The following is a 17,389-nucleotide window of genomic DNA, read 5'->3' on the forward strand; positions in this document are numbered from 1 at the left end:
CAGTAGCGTGGCGTGGGGGGAAATGTAGGGGAAGCCCATTTTTTGGGTCGGGCGGGTGGTCAATAACGTAACCAGAGGAGTGATTACAGCGCCCGGTATCGTTTGACACACATTTGTATCACACAGATGCAGGACTTGCACACGCCTGTTATCTAACCGAAAGGTCCGCACGCACTCTCCAGCTGAAACTCTCTCCTTATTAATTTAAGCATTTTACTTATTAATGTATGCAGACAATCACACAATCTATGTGATTTTTGGATTTACCGTGCCTCTCAATTGCCCGTGACAGGTTGGCAAGGTCGATGAATCCTGAAGTTGCCCAAGGATTGTTCAGGGAGCACGAATCCTTGTCAAAAAGAAGACATGGCCAGCAAAATAGACGCTGAAGTTTAGCGTTTCCAGTTAGCCACTCCGTGCGGACATAATTGTTCTCATTGAACATCCGATTCTCTCCCTTTTTCCTCTGTGTACACACAGCTCGAGTGTGGGCATTGGCCTGTCATCTGATTTAATTTTTAGTTGCTGCTGTAGCGGAAGTTTAGTAAAGTTATGTTTGATTAAGTACGCCAAATCTCCACCCTCCATAATGCTTCATTTGCTTGATAATTTCTAACGGCGGTGATGACAGTATTAAAACTGATGTTGATGTGATTTGATTGGATGGCAGTGTCCAATCAAATCGCCAGCCGCCAGCCGCCTCTGAAGGGAAGCAAGAGGCGGCTGGCTTCCCTTGGCAAGGTCCTGACCAATCACAGGTTGGCAGGGGCATCACGTGGGCCTCATCTGATTGGTCAATCCCTCCATTTTTTTTCACCAAGGGAAGCCAGATTCGGCTGGCCTCCTCTCGCAACAGAGAGTGCAATCTACTGTTTCACCATAACATCTAGAGGGGTGCTGTTTGTTTCACTCTTTGTAAAATACTCAATGAGAATGGGGGAGAGACGGGCCGGCAGCAACACACAGCAAAGGAGAATTATCGAAACAAAACAAAGTGTTTTTATTTATTTATTTAAATTATAACTACAATCCGAAAAAACAGGGGAAGCCTGGCTTCCCTTGGCCTCCGGGAGAAAACGCCACTGCTCGCTACAGGGTGCACTTTGAGGGTTTGTGACTCTGCAGACCGTTTACATGCAGAGAAACCTTCTGAACACACAACCTTTAAAGAGTTCAGGTGTTTAACAGTCTTATTGCCTGTGGGATGAAACTGTCTCTGAGTCTGGTGGTTTTAGTCCTGATGCTACAGAACAGTTTGTTGCTGGGGTGAAGCTTCCAGATAAAGCATCTTATTAATGGTGCACCTAAATGAATAATGCATTGAAATAAAATGCATCTTTTGCTAAAGGTCTGTGTACTTTCGTTTTATTTTTTAACGGCGACTGTAATGTTTTTGTTTTCAAAGCATGAATGGACACTGTCTTTCTGATACAGACACATATTTATGTATAAAATACGTCAAAAAGTGCATTTTGCATGATAGGAGAACTTTAAAGGATCTGCTGCTAACGTCTTGGTGCCAGATATCACACTCCTTCAGAGGTCTAGTGGAGTCCATGCCTCCACGGGTCAGGGCTGTTTTGGAGGCAAAAGAGTATCTACACAATATTAGGCAGGTGGTCATAATGTTATGGCTGATCGGTGTATATTTATGTTTCTTCTCTACATCTTTATTTGTAAGAAAAGCCTTAAGTGAAATTGATTGTTGCTTTACGGAAATTATACCGTCAGTTGATCCAGTTTTCACTTCCTGTTTGACACCCGAGTCTCCTGAAAGAATAATAATAATCAAACATCAGCAGAGAGAAACATTGGCAGCTAAAGTGATTGAAGAGAGCTGAGCGGAAACAAGATGGAGTAGATACATGTTTTCATTTTAAGATCAGACTTTAATGTAGGATAGCCTGATGAATATGGTTTCAATACTCACATCTCTTCTGTTTCTTGGCTCTGATCGTCTCGTCATTGATCCTGTAGGGATGAACACAACCCAACAGTTATGGGTTAAAATAAGCGTTTGTGCTTTGAGTCAGCTTCAGAGTCCTGACTGATCTCCTGCTTTACATCATCTCTTCTCTGCAAACACTACGACTGACTGCCTCAGCTCTCAACTAACAGGACATAACTGCTCATTAGTCTAGAAACAAAAGCATTACAGGAGAACCAAGCAGACTCACTCCTCTGTAAAATCCTGTACATCCATTAAAAAGTAGCTTACTTACAAAAATGTGGATTTGTATTTTAAGCTCACATTACAATGTTGGTGGAATAACGAAAATAAATAAATAAGAAACTGCAGTGAATGGGTAGCATTATGAGTTGTGCTAAGCTAGGCTACGTCTGGAAGGAAGAACTGGAGGTTCAGTGTGAGAACACATCAACCCCCCAACACAAAAGAGAGAGACCCCTTACTGACCTGAGAGTCTCCAGTCTGCAGTCTGGACTCTTCAGAAGATTTCTCAGCAGCTTCACTCCTGAATACTTCAGAGCGTTGTGACTCAGGTCCAGATCTCTCAGACGGGAGGGGTTGGACTTCAGAGCTGAGGCCAGAGCAGAACAGCTGATCTCTGACAACCTGCACCCACTCAGTCTGAATAAAGAATACATGAAGTAAGTTTCAAGGTTTAATAATCTGTTCAGAGCTGAAGAAGGTTTAGATGTCAGAGTCTAGAAAGATGTAGATCCATGATAATCCAAGCTCAAACTCTGCAGCAGTTTTTCTCATCAGATCTTTAATAACTCCTTCCTCTCCCTCACAGCTCATCAGTACTGACAGCATCTCCACCGACTCACGGAGCACAGTGTGAGTCTGTGGAAGCTCAAACACGTTATTCTGTTTTTAAACCAAAATGGGAAAACAGATAAATCAACGTTTTTTGAATCCGTGTATCTTCGGACCATTTGTGTTTCTAACCCTGCGCCCATGGAAGTAAACTAGTTCTTTGTCACTATTCCTTGTTGCATGTTTGTAAGTATAAAAGATTTGTCTTCACATTTCCCCAGAATTCACTGGATTATCCGTAAATCATACAAACAAAACCAAAAAGTTGATTTATCTGTTTTTCTGATTTGGTTTAAAAACAATGGACATCAGTTACCATTTATTATATATTTTTTAAATGTAGTGGTAACTACGGAGCCCCTAAACTTGGGTCATGAACAAAACAAAAAAGTATCTTGTGCGCACAATATACTTTCTAGTGTGCAGAGTTAGGGTTAGAAAAACTAATGGTCCGAAGATACAAAGATTAAAAAATGTTGATTTATCTGTTTTCCTGTTTTGGTTGAAAAACAGAATAACGTTTTTCAGCTTCCACAGACTCACACAAACTAAAAAACTGTGTTTTTTTATTTTTCCTATTTGGTTTTGAAACGGAATAACCAAAAAACGAACCATACAGAGATTCTTTGTTCTCAGGCACATTTTTAAACACAACAAATCTATATAAACAACAGTCAGTGAACTGACCTGAGAGTCTCCAGTCTGCAGTTTGGAGCCTTTAGTCCAGAACTCAGCAGCTTCACTCCTGAATCCTGCAGATCGTTGTAACTCAGGTCCAGATCTCTCAGATGGGAGGGGTCAGACTTCAGAGCTGAGGCCAGAGCGGCACAGCTGATCTCTGACAAACTGCAGCTCCACAGACTGAATAAGGAATACATGATGTAAGTTTAAACTATTCAGTCAGCATCATGGAGCTTCAGAAAAATATTGGAAAAGGCAAATACTGAATATAATCTTTATTGTTGATAGTTTAAATAGAAACATTTATTAATTTGTCTTTTATATCATTTATTAAAATCTGTATTAAGACTGTAAGATGAATTTCAGGTGTTTAAGAGGTTCAGAGTGACTTATGCAGTGGAGGATTTTTCTTGTTATTTTTTAAATGTAATGATCAACATGGCTCTGCCACAGTCAGTGAACTAAACCACAGAAGAAGAAAGTAGACTATAGGCGCTTTCACAACGGAGTACTTTTCCCAGGAATAGTTCCGATAGTTCCTGGGACCAGGGGCGGCGGGTACTGTAGGCTAGGGAAGGCTAAGCCTTCCCAAATATTTGTGTCACTGCATCCTGGTAAAATAAAAATATAATGTATAATGTTTGTGTCTTTGACATTAGCGCTGCTATGCAGCCACCAGTAAACTGTACTACGAAGCCAGTTCAACAGACCCTGGATATGTTTGAGTTATCTTAACTAACTCTAACAAACGAGCGGTCCTACGACGCTGGTTATCAACTCGGTAAATCAAGCCAGGGTTTCTCTCTCCAGCTGAGAGCGCGTTCACGTGAAAGGGGCGGGGTTAGCTACATTTGACCAATCACAAACAGGGATAAGTGTACTGACAGCGCAGCGTCATACTTCATTAATGAAAAGTAAACTAATATTAGACAAATATGAGCTTTAAACCTCCATGACTTAAACATATAATCCAGTATACAAGCCACATAGTTGCACCTGCAAGGAGAATACAGAACAACTCGTTAAAAAATAAATAAACTACCGAGTGTTTGAAAGTGTACAACAGTTTTATGATACTGCCCCATAAGACACGAGTGGATCTGACTTTAATTACATTTGAGTTGAGTGTTTCGTCAACTTAATGTGCTGCTTAAAATAATATGTCTGCATACAGTATATGTGACAATGTAAGTGTTGCACGGCCAGATACGGCTCGAGAAGCTGACTCGGATAAGGAAATATTGTGATATTATATGATCGATGATCTGATTGATGATGTGATATGAATGATAAGTGCCTGGTGTGCGACACGTCGGCGTCTTCTCTGCAACGGCAGTTTAAACTGTATTTCCTTTATCCTGTAATATGACTTGATAGATTTAAACTCTGCCCACTGAGCTCTGATTGGTCAGCAGGCGGTGCTTTCACTGAGTTGATCTCTTTTCTATAGACGCCGGAGGCGGGCAGCGTCAGGTAAAAGAAAGTTATTTAGCCTTCCCAAACTTGAGCCTCACGCGCCGCCTATGCCTGGGACCAAAAAGATCTGGAACAATAACTTTTTTTCGGGAACATTTTCACCCCTTTTCAGTCCCTGCTAGAGAGGTGGTACTTTCCTGGGGAGGAAAAGGTTTCAATTTCTGATTGGCTGGGCGAATTGCAAACCACGCCCCGTAAGACTCAGAAAAGTTTTTGTGAAGCCGGCATTTTATTTGCTCGCATTAGCATTATTAGCATTAGCCCAGCGCACCAACGCAGACAATTGTTGTCGTCTTCTCTGTGAACGTTTTTTTCGCCGTTCTTTTGCCATTTTGAGATTTAAATTTCTAGCGGAAAGCTAACCCGGAAGTGTTTTAGCACATCACGTGACGCATCTGAACGAAATCACGTTGTCAGAAATTGACACCAGCAAATGAGATTTCGTTTCTTGGTTTAAGAACCCTTTGTGCTTTCACAAATGGTTGCTGATACAAAGGAAATGACCATATTTGGATCCGATGAGATTGTGCAGGAGAGACGGAGCTTTCCAGCGATACCTCTGTTGACATGGTGCACACAGCGGTCGCGGTACTTTATGTTACGTTAGAATGCTAACTTTTGGTGAATTTAGGAGAAATCTACAGACGCAAATAGACAAACTATAGTAAAATAAACACTTAAATGTGTATTTTGTACGTTTTCCTTCCAAAAGTCTGAAAGAAAACATGTTATAGAATCAAAATAGCACAACATCTCAAAATTGACCAGTGCATGAAAAACGATGTTTTTGCCTGCCGTGTCTCGCCTTAATCTCAGCACAGAAGTAAAAGATGGGGAACTGACCTGAGAGTCTCCAGTCTGCAGTCTGGACTCTCCAGAAGATCTCTCAGCAGCTTCTCTCCTGAATCCTGCAGCTTGTTGTTACTCAGGTCCAGATCTCTCAGATGGGAGGGGTTGGACTTCAGGGCAGAGATCAGAGCAGAACAGCTGATCTCTGACAACATGCAGCCCCACAGTCTGAATAAAGAAAACATGATGTACGTTTCAAGGTTTAATAATCTGTTCAGAGCTGAGGAAGGTTTAGATGTCAGAGTCTAGAAAGATGTAGATCCATGATAATCCAAGCTCAAACTCTGCAGCAGTTTTTCTCTCTCATCAGATCTTTAACAACTCCTTCCTCTCCCTCACAGCTCATCAGTACTGACAGCATCTTCACCGACTCATGGAGCACAGTGTGAGTCTGTGGAAGCTCAAACACTGTCCGTCACACATTCACCTTCTCTGATCTTTGTTATTCTGCTAGATACTCAACCATTTGAAAAAACATAACAACATGAACAAAGTCCTGTTCTCGGGCACATTTTTTAAAAGAAAAATGAACCGTATGAACTGCAGTCAGTGAACTGACCTGAGAGTCTCCAGTCTGCAGTTTGGACTCTTTAGTCCAGAACTCAGCAGCTCCACTCCTGAATCCTGCAGCTTGTTGTAACTCAGGTCCAGATCTCTCAGATGGGAGGGGTCAGACTTCAGAGCTGAGGCCACGACTTCACAGTGAGTCTCTGAGAGTCCACAGGAAGTTAGTCTGTCAGGACAGATATTACAGAGTGAGTTTTTCATAAGAAGATTATATGAACATCATGCATTTGATGAAAACAGTAGACCCATCATGTTCTGATTAACAATGTGCGTCATTATGGATCCCTTTTGCTCTCACAGTATTAGAAACAGCATAATTTATATAGTGTTTATTTGAAGACGTAAACTTCTTATCTGGACTAATTTATGAAGTTAATCGCATGTGGACTCACTCAGCCTTCCTGCAGTTCCTCACAGCTGGAATCAGTCTCCGTTTTCCCTCCGCTGATGTGTTGTACTTCTTCAGGTCCAACTCCTCCAGAACCTCCTCTGACATCTGCAGCATGTCGGCCAGAGCTGAGCATTGGATCTCAGAGAGTCTCTTCCCTGATCTGTTCTCTGATTTCAGGAACTTTGTGATCTCCTGATGTACTGAGTGGTCCTTCATCTCAGTCAGACAGTGGAAGATGTTGATGCTCCTGTCAGGAGAGATTTCATCACTGCTCATCTCCTTCAGGTTCTTGATGGCTCTCTGGATTTCTTTGCGACCCAGCTGGCCTCTGAAGAGTCTCTGGATGATTTTTGGACGGATGTCTGTGCGACCAAGAAGGCCTCCTAAGAGTCTGTGGCTGGACTCCAGAGAGAGGCCGTGGAGAAAGCGGACAAACAGGTCCAGGTGGCCATTTTGACTTCTGAGGGATTTCTCCATGGCTTTCTTCAGGAAGACATCCAGGGATGGGTAATCCGGATTACTGCTATCACTTTCTTCGTCCCAGTCTCCCTGCAGGAAGTCCTTCGTTACCTTTGTGTCTCTGTTGGTGTAACAGTGCAACATGTAGACTGCAGCCAGAAACTCCTGAATGCTCATATGAACAAAGCAGTAGACTGTTTTCTGGAAGATCACACTCTCTCTTTTGAAGATCTCTGTACATACTCCTGAGTGCACCAAGGCCTCGGTGACATCAAGACCACAGCGCTGCAGGTCTTCTTGGTAGAACATGATGTCTCCTTTCTCCAGATGTTCAAACGCCAGCCTCCCCAGCTTCAAAAGAACCTCCCTGTCAGCCTCCGTCAGCTGCTGTGGACTCGTCTCATGTCCCTCTTCATACTTCTGCTTCTTCCTCTTGGTCTGGACCAGCAGGAAGTGTGAGTACATGTCAGTGAGGGTCTGGGGCAGCTCTCCTCTCTGGTCTGTAGTCAACATGTGGTCCAGAACTGCAGCAGTGATCCAGCAGAAGACTGGGATCAGACACATGATGTGGAGGCTCCTGGAGCCCTTGATGTGAGAGATGATTCTGCTGGACAGGCCTTCATCACTCGATGTCCTCCTGAAGTACTCCTCCTTCTGGGCGTCAGTGAAGCCTCGTACTTCTGTTACCCTGTCCACACACTCAGGAGGGATCTGATTGGACGCTGCAGGTCGGGAAGTTATCCAGACGAGAGCCGAGGGAAGCAGCTTCCCCCTGATGAGGTTTGTCAGCAGCACGTTCACTGAGGACTGCTGTGAGACATCAGACACAACCTCATTGTTACTGAAGTCCAGAGAAAGTCTGCTTTCATCCAGGCCGTCAAAGATGAGCAGCACTTTGCAGACAGCCAGCTGCTCTGCTGTGACCTTCTGTAAGGTTGGATGGAAAACATGGAGCAGCCTGAGAAGACTGTACTGCTCACCTTTGATCAGGTTCAGCTCCCTGAAGGAGAGCGGGATCACCAGACTGACATCTTGGTTTTCCAAACCCTCGGCCCAGTCCAGAGTGAACTTCTGCACTGAGAAGGTTTTTCCAACTCCAGCGACTCCGTTGGTCAGGACCGCTCTGATGGGAGTCTGTTGGTCAGGTGAGGCTTTAAAGATGTCCTGGCACTTGATTGGAGTGTCATGGAGGGGCTTCTTCTTGGAAGCTGTCTCCAGCTGCCTCACCTCATGTTGGGTATTAACCTCTTCACTCTGGCCTTGTGTGATGTAGAGCTCAGTGAAGATGCTGTTGAGGAGGGTTTCACTTTGATCAGTTCCTTCAGTCACACGTTCACATCTCCTCCTCAGACTGAGCCTATGTTCATCTAAAACCTTCTGCAGACCACTATCTGCTGGAAGAGAAGAAGAGTGAGATAAATTGAAGTGGTTAAAAATCACAAAAACAATTAACAGGAAGAATTCTTTTTTCAGAAATGAAGACATCAGCAGAAATATGTTGAGACTGTGGTGATTGACATTATTCACCCACGGATCTATGAGTTGGGGTATTGTTCCGCACGGACATTTTAGTTAACCGGACTTCCTGATTCCGCCGGTCTTCGCTTCCCGGGCTTGAAGCTGTTTATATGTTGTTCTGTTGCTAATTAAAAGTCTAGCTTGTACCTTTGATACCCCGCCTCCGACTCCCGTCTCTCGGCACTACATTGGTGACTCCGACGTAAGTCTCTTAGAAGGATCCAAGACTGAACCGAGCATGGCAAATAACGCCGTTATTTTCAAACTGCCAGAGTTTTGGGAGACATCTGCGGCTGCATGGTTAGCTCAGGCGGAGGCTCAGTTCGCCCTCCGCAGAGTAACTGATGACGCAGCACGCTATTTTCACGTCGTTTCAGCACGGGGAAGCTCCACTGCAACCCGGACGGTGGGCTTTATTACATCTCCCCCTGCCCAGGATAAATATGCTGCGTTCAAGGCTTTCCTGCTAAAGACTTTTGAGCTGTCACGGTCGGAACGAGCCCGGCGTCTGCTCGCTATTCATAGCCTGGGAGACAGCAAGCCTTCCAACCACATGGAAATGATGCTCAGCCTGCTAGGTACGGAAGAACCCCATTTTTTGTTCATAGAACTGTTTCTTCGGCACATGCCGCCGCATGTTCAGACGGCGCTCGCTAACACGGCTATCACTGAGCCCCGCGCTTTAGCTGAAGAAGCCGACCGGTTCTTCCTGGCCACCCAGCGTTTTGCCCCTGAGGTGCTGGCCCCGACACGCAGCGGCACCTTCCCTGGTAGAGGCATGCCACCTAGCAGAAGCTCCGGAGCCGACGTCAGCGACTCCAGCCCTGGCCTGTGTTCATACCATGCACGCTTCGGGGCGAAAGCGAGGATATGCCATCCCCCCTGCACATCCAACCGGCTCCTGTTAATCAGGGACACTCTCTCTGGTCGCAGACTCCTTTGTGACACAGGAGCCCAGCGGAGCGTCCTGCCGGCTACGGTAGTGGACGCCGCCGGTGGGGGCCACGGCCCACCTTTAACGTCCGCTAACGACACCCCTATTCGCACCTATGGCACAAAGACAGTGGACCTGTGTTTCGGGGGTCGGCGGTTTAAGTGGGATTTCGTCACGGCTGACATCTCCTTCGCCCTCCTCGGCGCAGACTTCCTGTGCGCTCACGGACTGCTGGTGGACGTCAAGAACAGCCGCCTGGTGGACGCACTGACGTTTGTCTCGTTCGCATTTACCGGCGGCGAGGCGTCATTCAGCGGGCTCTCCAGCTCACTCACAGGGTGACAAGATTCAGCACCTTCTCAGTGAGTTTCCCGGCTTGACGCAGCCCACCTTTTCCGCTGCCACTTCCAAACACGGGGTAGAGCACCACATTGACACTGAAGGCCCCCCAGTCTACGCTAGGGCTCGGCGGCTCAACCCTGACATGCTGGCAGTCACAAAGTCAGAGTTCGTCATCATGGAGCGTCTGGGCATCATCCGCCGCTCAGGCAGCCCTTGGGCTTCGCCGCTCCACATGGTCCCGTGTGGTGACTGCCGCCGCCTTAACGACGCCATTACGCCAGACCACTACCCGGTCCCTCACATCCAGGACTTCTCTGCACAGCTGGCGGGCAAGTTGGTCTTCTCCAAGGTGGATCTGGTGCGCGGCTACCACCAGGTTCCGGTGCACCCCTCGGACGTCCCCAAAGCTGCGGTGATTACGCCGTTCGGGCTTTTCGAGTTCCTGCGTATGCCGTTTGGACTTAAGAACGCAGCTCAGTGTTTCAGCGGCTGATGGATTCAGCGCTCAGAGACATGCCATTCATCTTCGTCTATTTAGACGACATCCTGGTCGCTCCTCCTCTGAAGAGCACCAGGCACATCTCCGTGTCCTTTTCGCGAGGCTCAACCAACACGGCCTGATTCTCAACCCGGCAAAGTGTCAGTTCGGGTTGTCCTCCATCCATTTCCTCGGGCATCTCATCAGCAAGAATGGAGCCGCCCCCCTCCCGTCGAAGGCGGAGGCCGTGTCCGCCTTTCCACGACCTGCTACAGCTCGAGCGCTCCGAGAGTTCCTCGGGATGGTGACGTTTTATCACCGGTTCATCCGCCAATGCCCCCGCTGTACGAGGCCCTTCGAGGACAAGTCCCCCGGCCAGGCCATAGACTGGACGGCTGAAAGGGAGGCCGCTTTCGATGCCACCAAAGCCGCCCTGAGTGAAGCCGCCATGTTGGCTCACCCGTCACACAGGGCCCCCATCGCTATCACCACTGACGCGTCTGACTACGCTGTGGGCGCGGTGCATGAGCAATGGGTCGACGGCGCCTGGCAGCCGCTCGTCTTTTTCAGCCGCCAGTTGACTCCCAGGGAGCGCAAGTACAAGGCTTTCGACAGGGAACTCCTTGGTCTCTATTTGGCGGTTCGCCACTTCCGTTTCCTGCTGGAAGGCCAGGAGTTTGCGGCGTATCGTGGATCACAAGCCTCTTACTTCCTGCATGTCCAAGGTGACTGAGCCGTGGTCTGCCCGACAGCAACGCCAGCTTTCGTACATCTCCGAGTACACCACGGACATACGACACATCGCTGGCAAGGCTAACGTAGTCGCGGACTGCCTCTCCAGAGCGGTCATCGGAGCTGTGCAGCTGGGCCTCGATTACCTCCGCATGGGCGCTGACCAGGCCTCTGACCACGGGGTCCAGACCCTCAAGGCCTCGGTCACGGGATTACGACTGGAGGAGGTCACGGTCGGAGCTGTGGTGTGACATCTCCACGGGCCAGCTTCGACCGCTAGTCCCAACGGACTGGAGCCGACCCGTTTTTGAGGCGGTTCACAATCTTTCCCACCCCGGTAGGAAGCCGTCCGTGAAGTTGGTGTCGCAGAAGTTGATGTGGCAGGGGCTTAAGAAGGACGTGAGGTCCTGGGTCGACTCATGTGTGGCCTGTCAACGGGCTAAGGTCCACCGCCATACTAGGGCCCCTTTTGAACTTTTTGCGGTTCCTGAGAGGAGGTTTGACCATGCCATTGTCGACCTTGTAGGTCCGCTTCCCCCCTCTCACGGTTTCATCTACCTGTTTACGATGGTGGACAGGACGACCCGCTGGCCCGAGGCCGTTCCCCTCGCCTCAACGTCAGCTTCCGACGTCGCCCGCGCTTTCATCGGCACGTGGGTGGCGCGCTTCGGGACCCCGTCTGACCTCTCCTCTGACCGCCCTCCAATGTCCCGCCCCCTGTGGGGATGCCCTCGCCCTCGTTGGCGCCCCTGCCCTCGCCTGCGGCCCCGCCCTCCTCGGCCCCTGTGGTCCGTACGCGCCGGGGTCGGGTGGTACTTCCTCCCAGGCACGAGGATTTTGACTATGGGTGAATTCTGGGGGGGCTTGTGTGGTGATTGACATTATTCACCCACGGATCTATGGGTTGGGGTATTGTTCCGCACGGATATTTTAGTTAACCGGACTTCCTGTTTCCGCCGGTCTTCGCTTCCCGGGCTTGAAGCTGTTTACATGTTGTTCTGATGCTAAATAAAAGTCTAGCTTGTACCTTTGATACCCCGCCTCCGACTCCCGTCTCTCGGCACTACAAGACTTACTTTGTATAATACTGCATCTTTCTCCACACTGGGGACAGCAGGAGTCTCCTGATGGAGTTGGCTGCTCCCAGTATGAGGTGATGCACTGTCTGCAGAACCAGTGTCCACAGCTGGCAGAGACTGGATCCTTCAGGACGCCCTGACACAGAGCACAGCTGAACAGCTGCTCCTCCACAGGAACAGGACGTTTCCTCTTCTCTCTGTATAGATGAACACATCCTTTATAGCACTTTACATTAGTGGTGGACGATTTTAACCAATGGTACAATAAGGAATAAAGTTCTGTTTTGAGGTTTTAATCCTTTTTCCACCGCTTATTCGAAGTTAAGTTCCCAAGTGTGGAGTTAAATCTCTCCACCAGGTCCTGGAACTGTCCCTCGGTCTCCTGCGAGCTGAACACCTCCCTAGGGAGTCGGTCAGGTGGCTTCCTTACTGCCCGAACCTCCTCAACTGGCTCTTTTCTACACGAAGGATCAGCTAAGTCACCCTCCCGGATCACTAAACTTCTCATCTTATACCTAAGGGAGATGCCAGCCACCCTCCAGAGAAAACCTGTGTCAGCCGCTTGTTTAACCGCACACATTTGGGCATACCAAGTTTATCCAGTATACTTCAAATACTGGAGAAGATGCAGTTATGTATTTGAAGTGAACAAGGCCATATCTCAACATTGCAATTGGCCAGGAAGCTGATAGTTGAACTGTGTCCTGCATATAACCCATGGTATTAGTGGACCTATTCCCGAGATGAAAAGTGGTCCCACAGATGAGTATTTCAAAATGACTTGCACGTATCCCTTGGCATCTTGGATATATGACCTTGTCCACTTCAAATACATGACTGCAGGATCTCGGGTATTTGAAGTACCCAAGACCCTGCAGAAATGTATATGAAATGTAAAGGCCTATACTTCAACATTGCAATGGGCCAGGAAGCTGATACTTGAACTGTCTCATGCCTCCAGCCCATGGATTGAGTTTGCAGAATTTCGAGATGATTGGAGAAACTTAGATTTTGGACCTTTTCAAACTCATCTCTGAAGACTGGGCTCTTCCTGAAAAACAGGTCAAAAATAAAGTTGCTCCGATTTGCATGAAAGTTGGTGTAAAAAGAAAAGTGGCGTCACAGATGACTAATTCAAAGTGACGTGCATATAGCCCTTGGGATCTTTTAAATATGACCTTGTACGTTTCAAATATGTCAAGTCATGTGAGGAAGGGTATTTCACATTGCCTCAAATGGAGATCAGTGAGGTCTCAGAGGTTACGTGATAAGTGATTATGGAACAACAACAACGTCCATCCGACACCCCTTTCCCTGCCTCTGCCTTGCCCGTGGGCCGTCCGCCCGGATAACGCACATAACTTTTGTTGGACAACATTTTTTTTAAATAAGTACATATCAATATTATAATTTCCTCATGATGGTCATTTTAAAACCGTTTTATAACAGGTTCATAATACTTGAACACCATTGCAAAAAAGCCATTGACTGATCATCCTTAAAGATTCATTGCAATGTGAAAACAAATGATGGCCACCGTGTTTCTTTACTGTACTGCGTTTTAACTGTATTTTACTTTTACTGTAATCTGCTTTGCTTCTTTACTGACTTCAAATGTGTTTCTTTGCTGTAAACAACTGTGATTATTACTGGGTGTGCTCATGTAGTTAATAAAGAAGAGGTTATTATCAGGTAACATAAACTGAATCCTCTTCGGGTCAGTTTACAGTAGAAACAGACTTACTTTGTGTCCGAGGGTCCAGGTTCATCACTGAAGACTGGAGGTAATCCTTTAGACCGCTCACTCTTCAGAGACAGACAGCTGGAGACAGAAGATCTGTCCTCTTCCTCATCTTTTAAATCACTCATCTTCTCCAGTCTGAGAGATAAACCAGTAACACTGGAGACACACAAAATAGAACAATCAGTCAGACTTCAGACAGGCCGCTACATGTTGACTGTGCTGGGCTGTCACATGTTATGTAACTCAGATGAATCAGAAACCAGGTAATTGAAAAATCTTTACAACAGTTGCAGAAGTCTCATTGGACTCTAGGACGCTGATTTTTTGTCAAGAAGTTATGTTCTGAAATCAGTTTAAGTAAATAATGTGTTATAAAGCAGAGCCTGGTGTTAACACTCACCCTGTTGTCGTCCTCCTCTCTGTCGAAGTGTAAAATTGCGTCTGGCAGTCTGACTTCATTCTTTAACTTGAACAGCCTCACCTGTCTGCAGCTCCTCCTCCCTTTGTTTCATGACCAGCCTCATCAGAGGAATGTGAACATACAGGATGATATTCAGTAAGATAGAAATAGACATACAGCAAGTAAACATCCTGCATTAAAACCCTTACTTAAGTTAAAGTGTGTAGGTATTTAAGAGCTACTACTGTTATCTGAGTATTACAATGATATGTATTGCAATTTCTTGTAATTATTTGAATAAAAATGTAAACGTTGTATTTTTTGTCAAAGTACATTTCTTTATATATTTTATTATTTTAATGTATAAAAATTCATTTATTGACATTTAATTTTTTATATTTTTTAATATATTTTTCATGTTTTTTATTCAATTTAAAAAAAAGATTTGTTTAATATTATCATTTTTAATATATTCTGTAGTACCTTCGTTTCAATCGTCTTTCTTTCTGATACCAGTAATCGGAAAAGCAACTGCAATATTTCTTTGGTTTTAGTTTTTTACCTTAAAAGCTTACTGGCTAGGAAATCATTTCAAAATAAAAGGCCTCGTCTGTTAAAAGCATGGATGTGTTTAGCGAACAAACAACACTTGATGATAGCCACATATTGTAAGATGTCGTGTGAATTACAAGAGAGGCCGTAGAGACAGGCTGTAATTCCCTCTCAGAGACTTTACTGATAAGACTAGCTTTCCATTGTGAGGTTTATTTTGAAAGATATGGACGGATCAATAGCCTAAACACAAATCGTTCCCGAAACACAAACCTCTTAACAACCACAGTAAGGTAAACAAGGAGGTTCAACCTCATTTCTATCAAATCAAAGCCAATAATATAAAAAAATAAAATACATTTAATTTTGAATAATCTTTTATGATTTAAGATATGCTTTTGACAAGAGATATGTTTGCAGATATGAGAGGGAGGTAGTGGGGTCTGAAGTGTACTGCCATGCTCGGGATTTGAACCTAAAACTAAGATGTTTTGAAGGTATGAATTAATTTACATAAAATAAGTTTAAAAAATGCTTCATCTGTTAGGGCTGTACAAGGGCGTGGAATCAAATGTACGATGCAGAGACAAACAAAGTATCAAAATAAAGTGTTTTAATGTAGACAGGTCATAACACACTGAATACATAAAGCAACAAAACAAAAACTACTAATACACTAATCTAACTCTATGGACAATGACAAAAGGATCTTACGCTGGAAGGCTTGGAACACACAAGACAATCTGGCAACGAGACAGGGGAAGACGAGAACTATATATACTAGACAGACAACACCAGGTGAAGACAATTAGACAATCACAACCGTGGGAAAACAGACAAGGCAGGAAACGTACTTTAGACACATGAGGGTGGACAAGACTATCAAAATAAAACAGGAACCTATCTAAACATAACATGAAACCTAAACTAGGGAACAATCTTAGCAGAGCCGTCTACGCACAACATCATCTGGAAGAGCAGATATTTATTTGAAATGTATTTATTAGGATAAACCTCCTGAGATGCACCATCTCGTTCTCAAGGGGCCCCGACAAAAGCAACGTCATACAGACATTTAAAAAAAACAGAAAACAAACCTAACTAAATAACAGAAAGCAGCAACGAACGAGGACAAACCATGAACAGTCTGTTGAATTAAGTATTAAGTAATACATACAATCATTACCATTTGATGGACAGTAGTGTGTTTCCCACTCAAGTTTTTTGTCAAGTTATGAGTTTGGAAAGAGAGATTTTACTGGAGATTCAGTGGATCTGCCAGGCTCAGGATTCAGACCCACATCCCCACAACAACACTGAGCTCTGACCACTGAGCGATACGACACCTTCTATCGGCCCCTGATGGTTATACATGAATTCTTCTTTTAAATAAAGATGTGTTTTTGACAAGAGATATATTTGCAGATAAAGTGTTGAAAGAGGGAGGAAGTGGGGTCTGAAAAGTACTGCCAGGCTCGGGATTCAAACCCAAATTGATAAAACATTCATACATTTATTTAGGTATGAAGTCATTTACGTAAAATAGGTTCAATCTGGAAGAGCAGGGTTGTTTTGCACTCCAATTTTTGGACAGAGAGATTCAGTGGGAGTGTGTCTGCCAGGCTCAGGATTCAGACCCACATCCCACTGGTTGCTGTCTGTCAGCTCTGACCACTGAGCTATGCGTCTTCTCTCTGCAGCGTCTACAAAGTGCAACACACAAAAAGGATGAAACCAAAATATGAAATGACTTTTTAAATAAAGTCCTACCAACATCCCTTCACACATCTTCTAACACTGGTTATACTGCATTCATACATTTCTATATGACGGTATAAATGCTTTTGCACTAAGGTTTATTTAAAAATAATCTCTTTTATCTGATCTGAATTGTAGCTACTGCCATGCAAAGGATTCAAAGCCACATTCCCACTGATTATGGGCAGCCTGATCTAACCACTGAGTTACTGCAACCTGTTAAAGATGCATTCATCTGGAGTTACTGGAGCTCATGACCCTCACCCTAACTTTGGCTCTTCTTCGTCATGCATTATTCTCTTGGACCTATTTTAATCTCACGTTCTCTCTTTGGACAATCAGATCTCCATGCTTTGTGACTCCCCCCCCCCCTCCCTCACACACCCTGACTACACCTGGGCTCATTCTCACAGTTTCTACCGCAGCACCACTCATCCCCACATTTGCCACAAATCCCCAAAGAGTGTCTGCAGACGGAAGAACTGTGACCAACATCGCCTGCAGCGGCGCCGCTGACCAGGTGCCAACGAGCCAAATGTGGGACATGTTCGGGACAATGTTTACTGCTTTGCTAAGAGCTAGTTTACATTTCAATATAATGTTTATCTAACCCAGGGGTCTCCAAACTTTTTTCACTGAGGGTCGCA

General features: G+C 45.5%; 1 protein-coding gene across 1 annotated transcript; it reads right to left on the reverse strand.

Moving 5' to 3' along the window:
* Nucleotides 1-1,677: 1,677 nt before the first annotated feature.
* On the reverse strand, nt 1,678-14,491 carry LOC117536053 (NLR family CARD domain-containing protein 3-like). The gene is made up of 10 exons (XM_034200784.1): nt 14,433-14,491; nt 14,033-14,188; nt 12,286-12,485; nt 6,748-8,599; nt 6,348-6,521; nt 5,783-5,956; nt 3,470-3,643; nt 2,417-2,590; nt 1,931-1,971; nt 1,678-1,770 (listed from the first exon to the last, which is right to left on the reverse strand). Coding segments are annotated over exons 1-10 (3,006 nt in total). The 3' UTR covers nt 1,678-1,768.
* Nucleotides 14,492-17,389: the final 2,898 nt, after the last annotated feature.

This window comes from Gymnodraco acuticeps, unplaced genomic scaffold (assembly GCF_902827175.1).
Source record: "Gymnodraco acuticeps unplaced genomic scaffold, fGymAcu1.1, whole genome shotgun sequence".
In the NCBI taxonomy this organism is placed as follows: Eukaryota; Metazoa; Chordata; class Actinopteri; order Perciformes; family Bathydraconidae; genus Gymnodraco; species Gymnodraco acuticeps.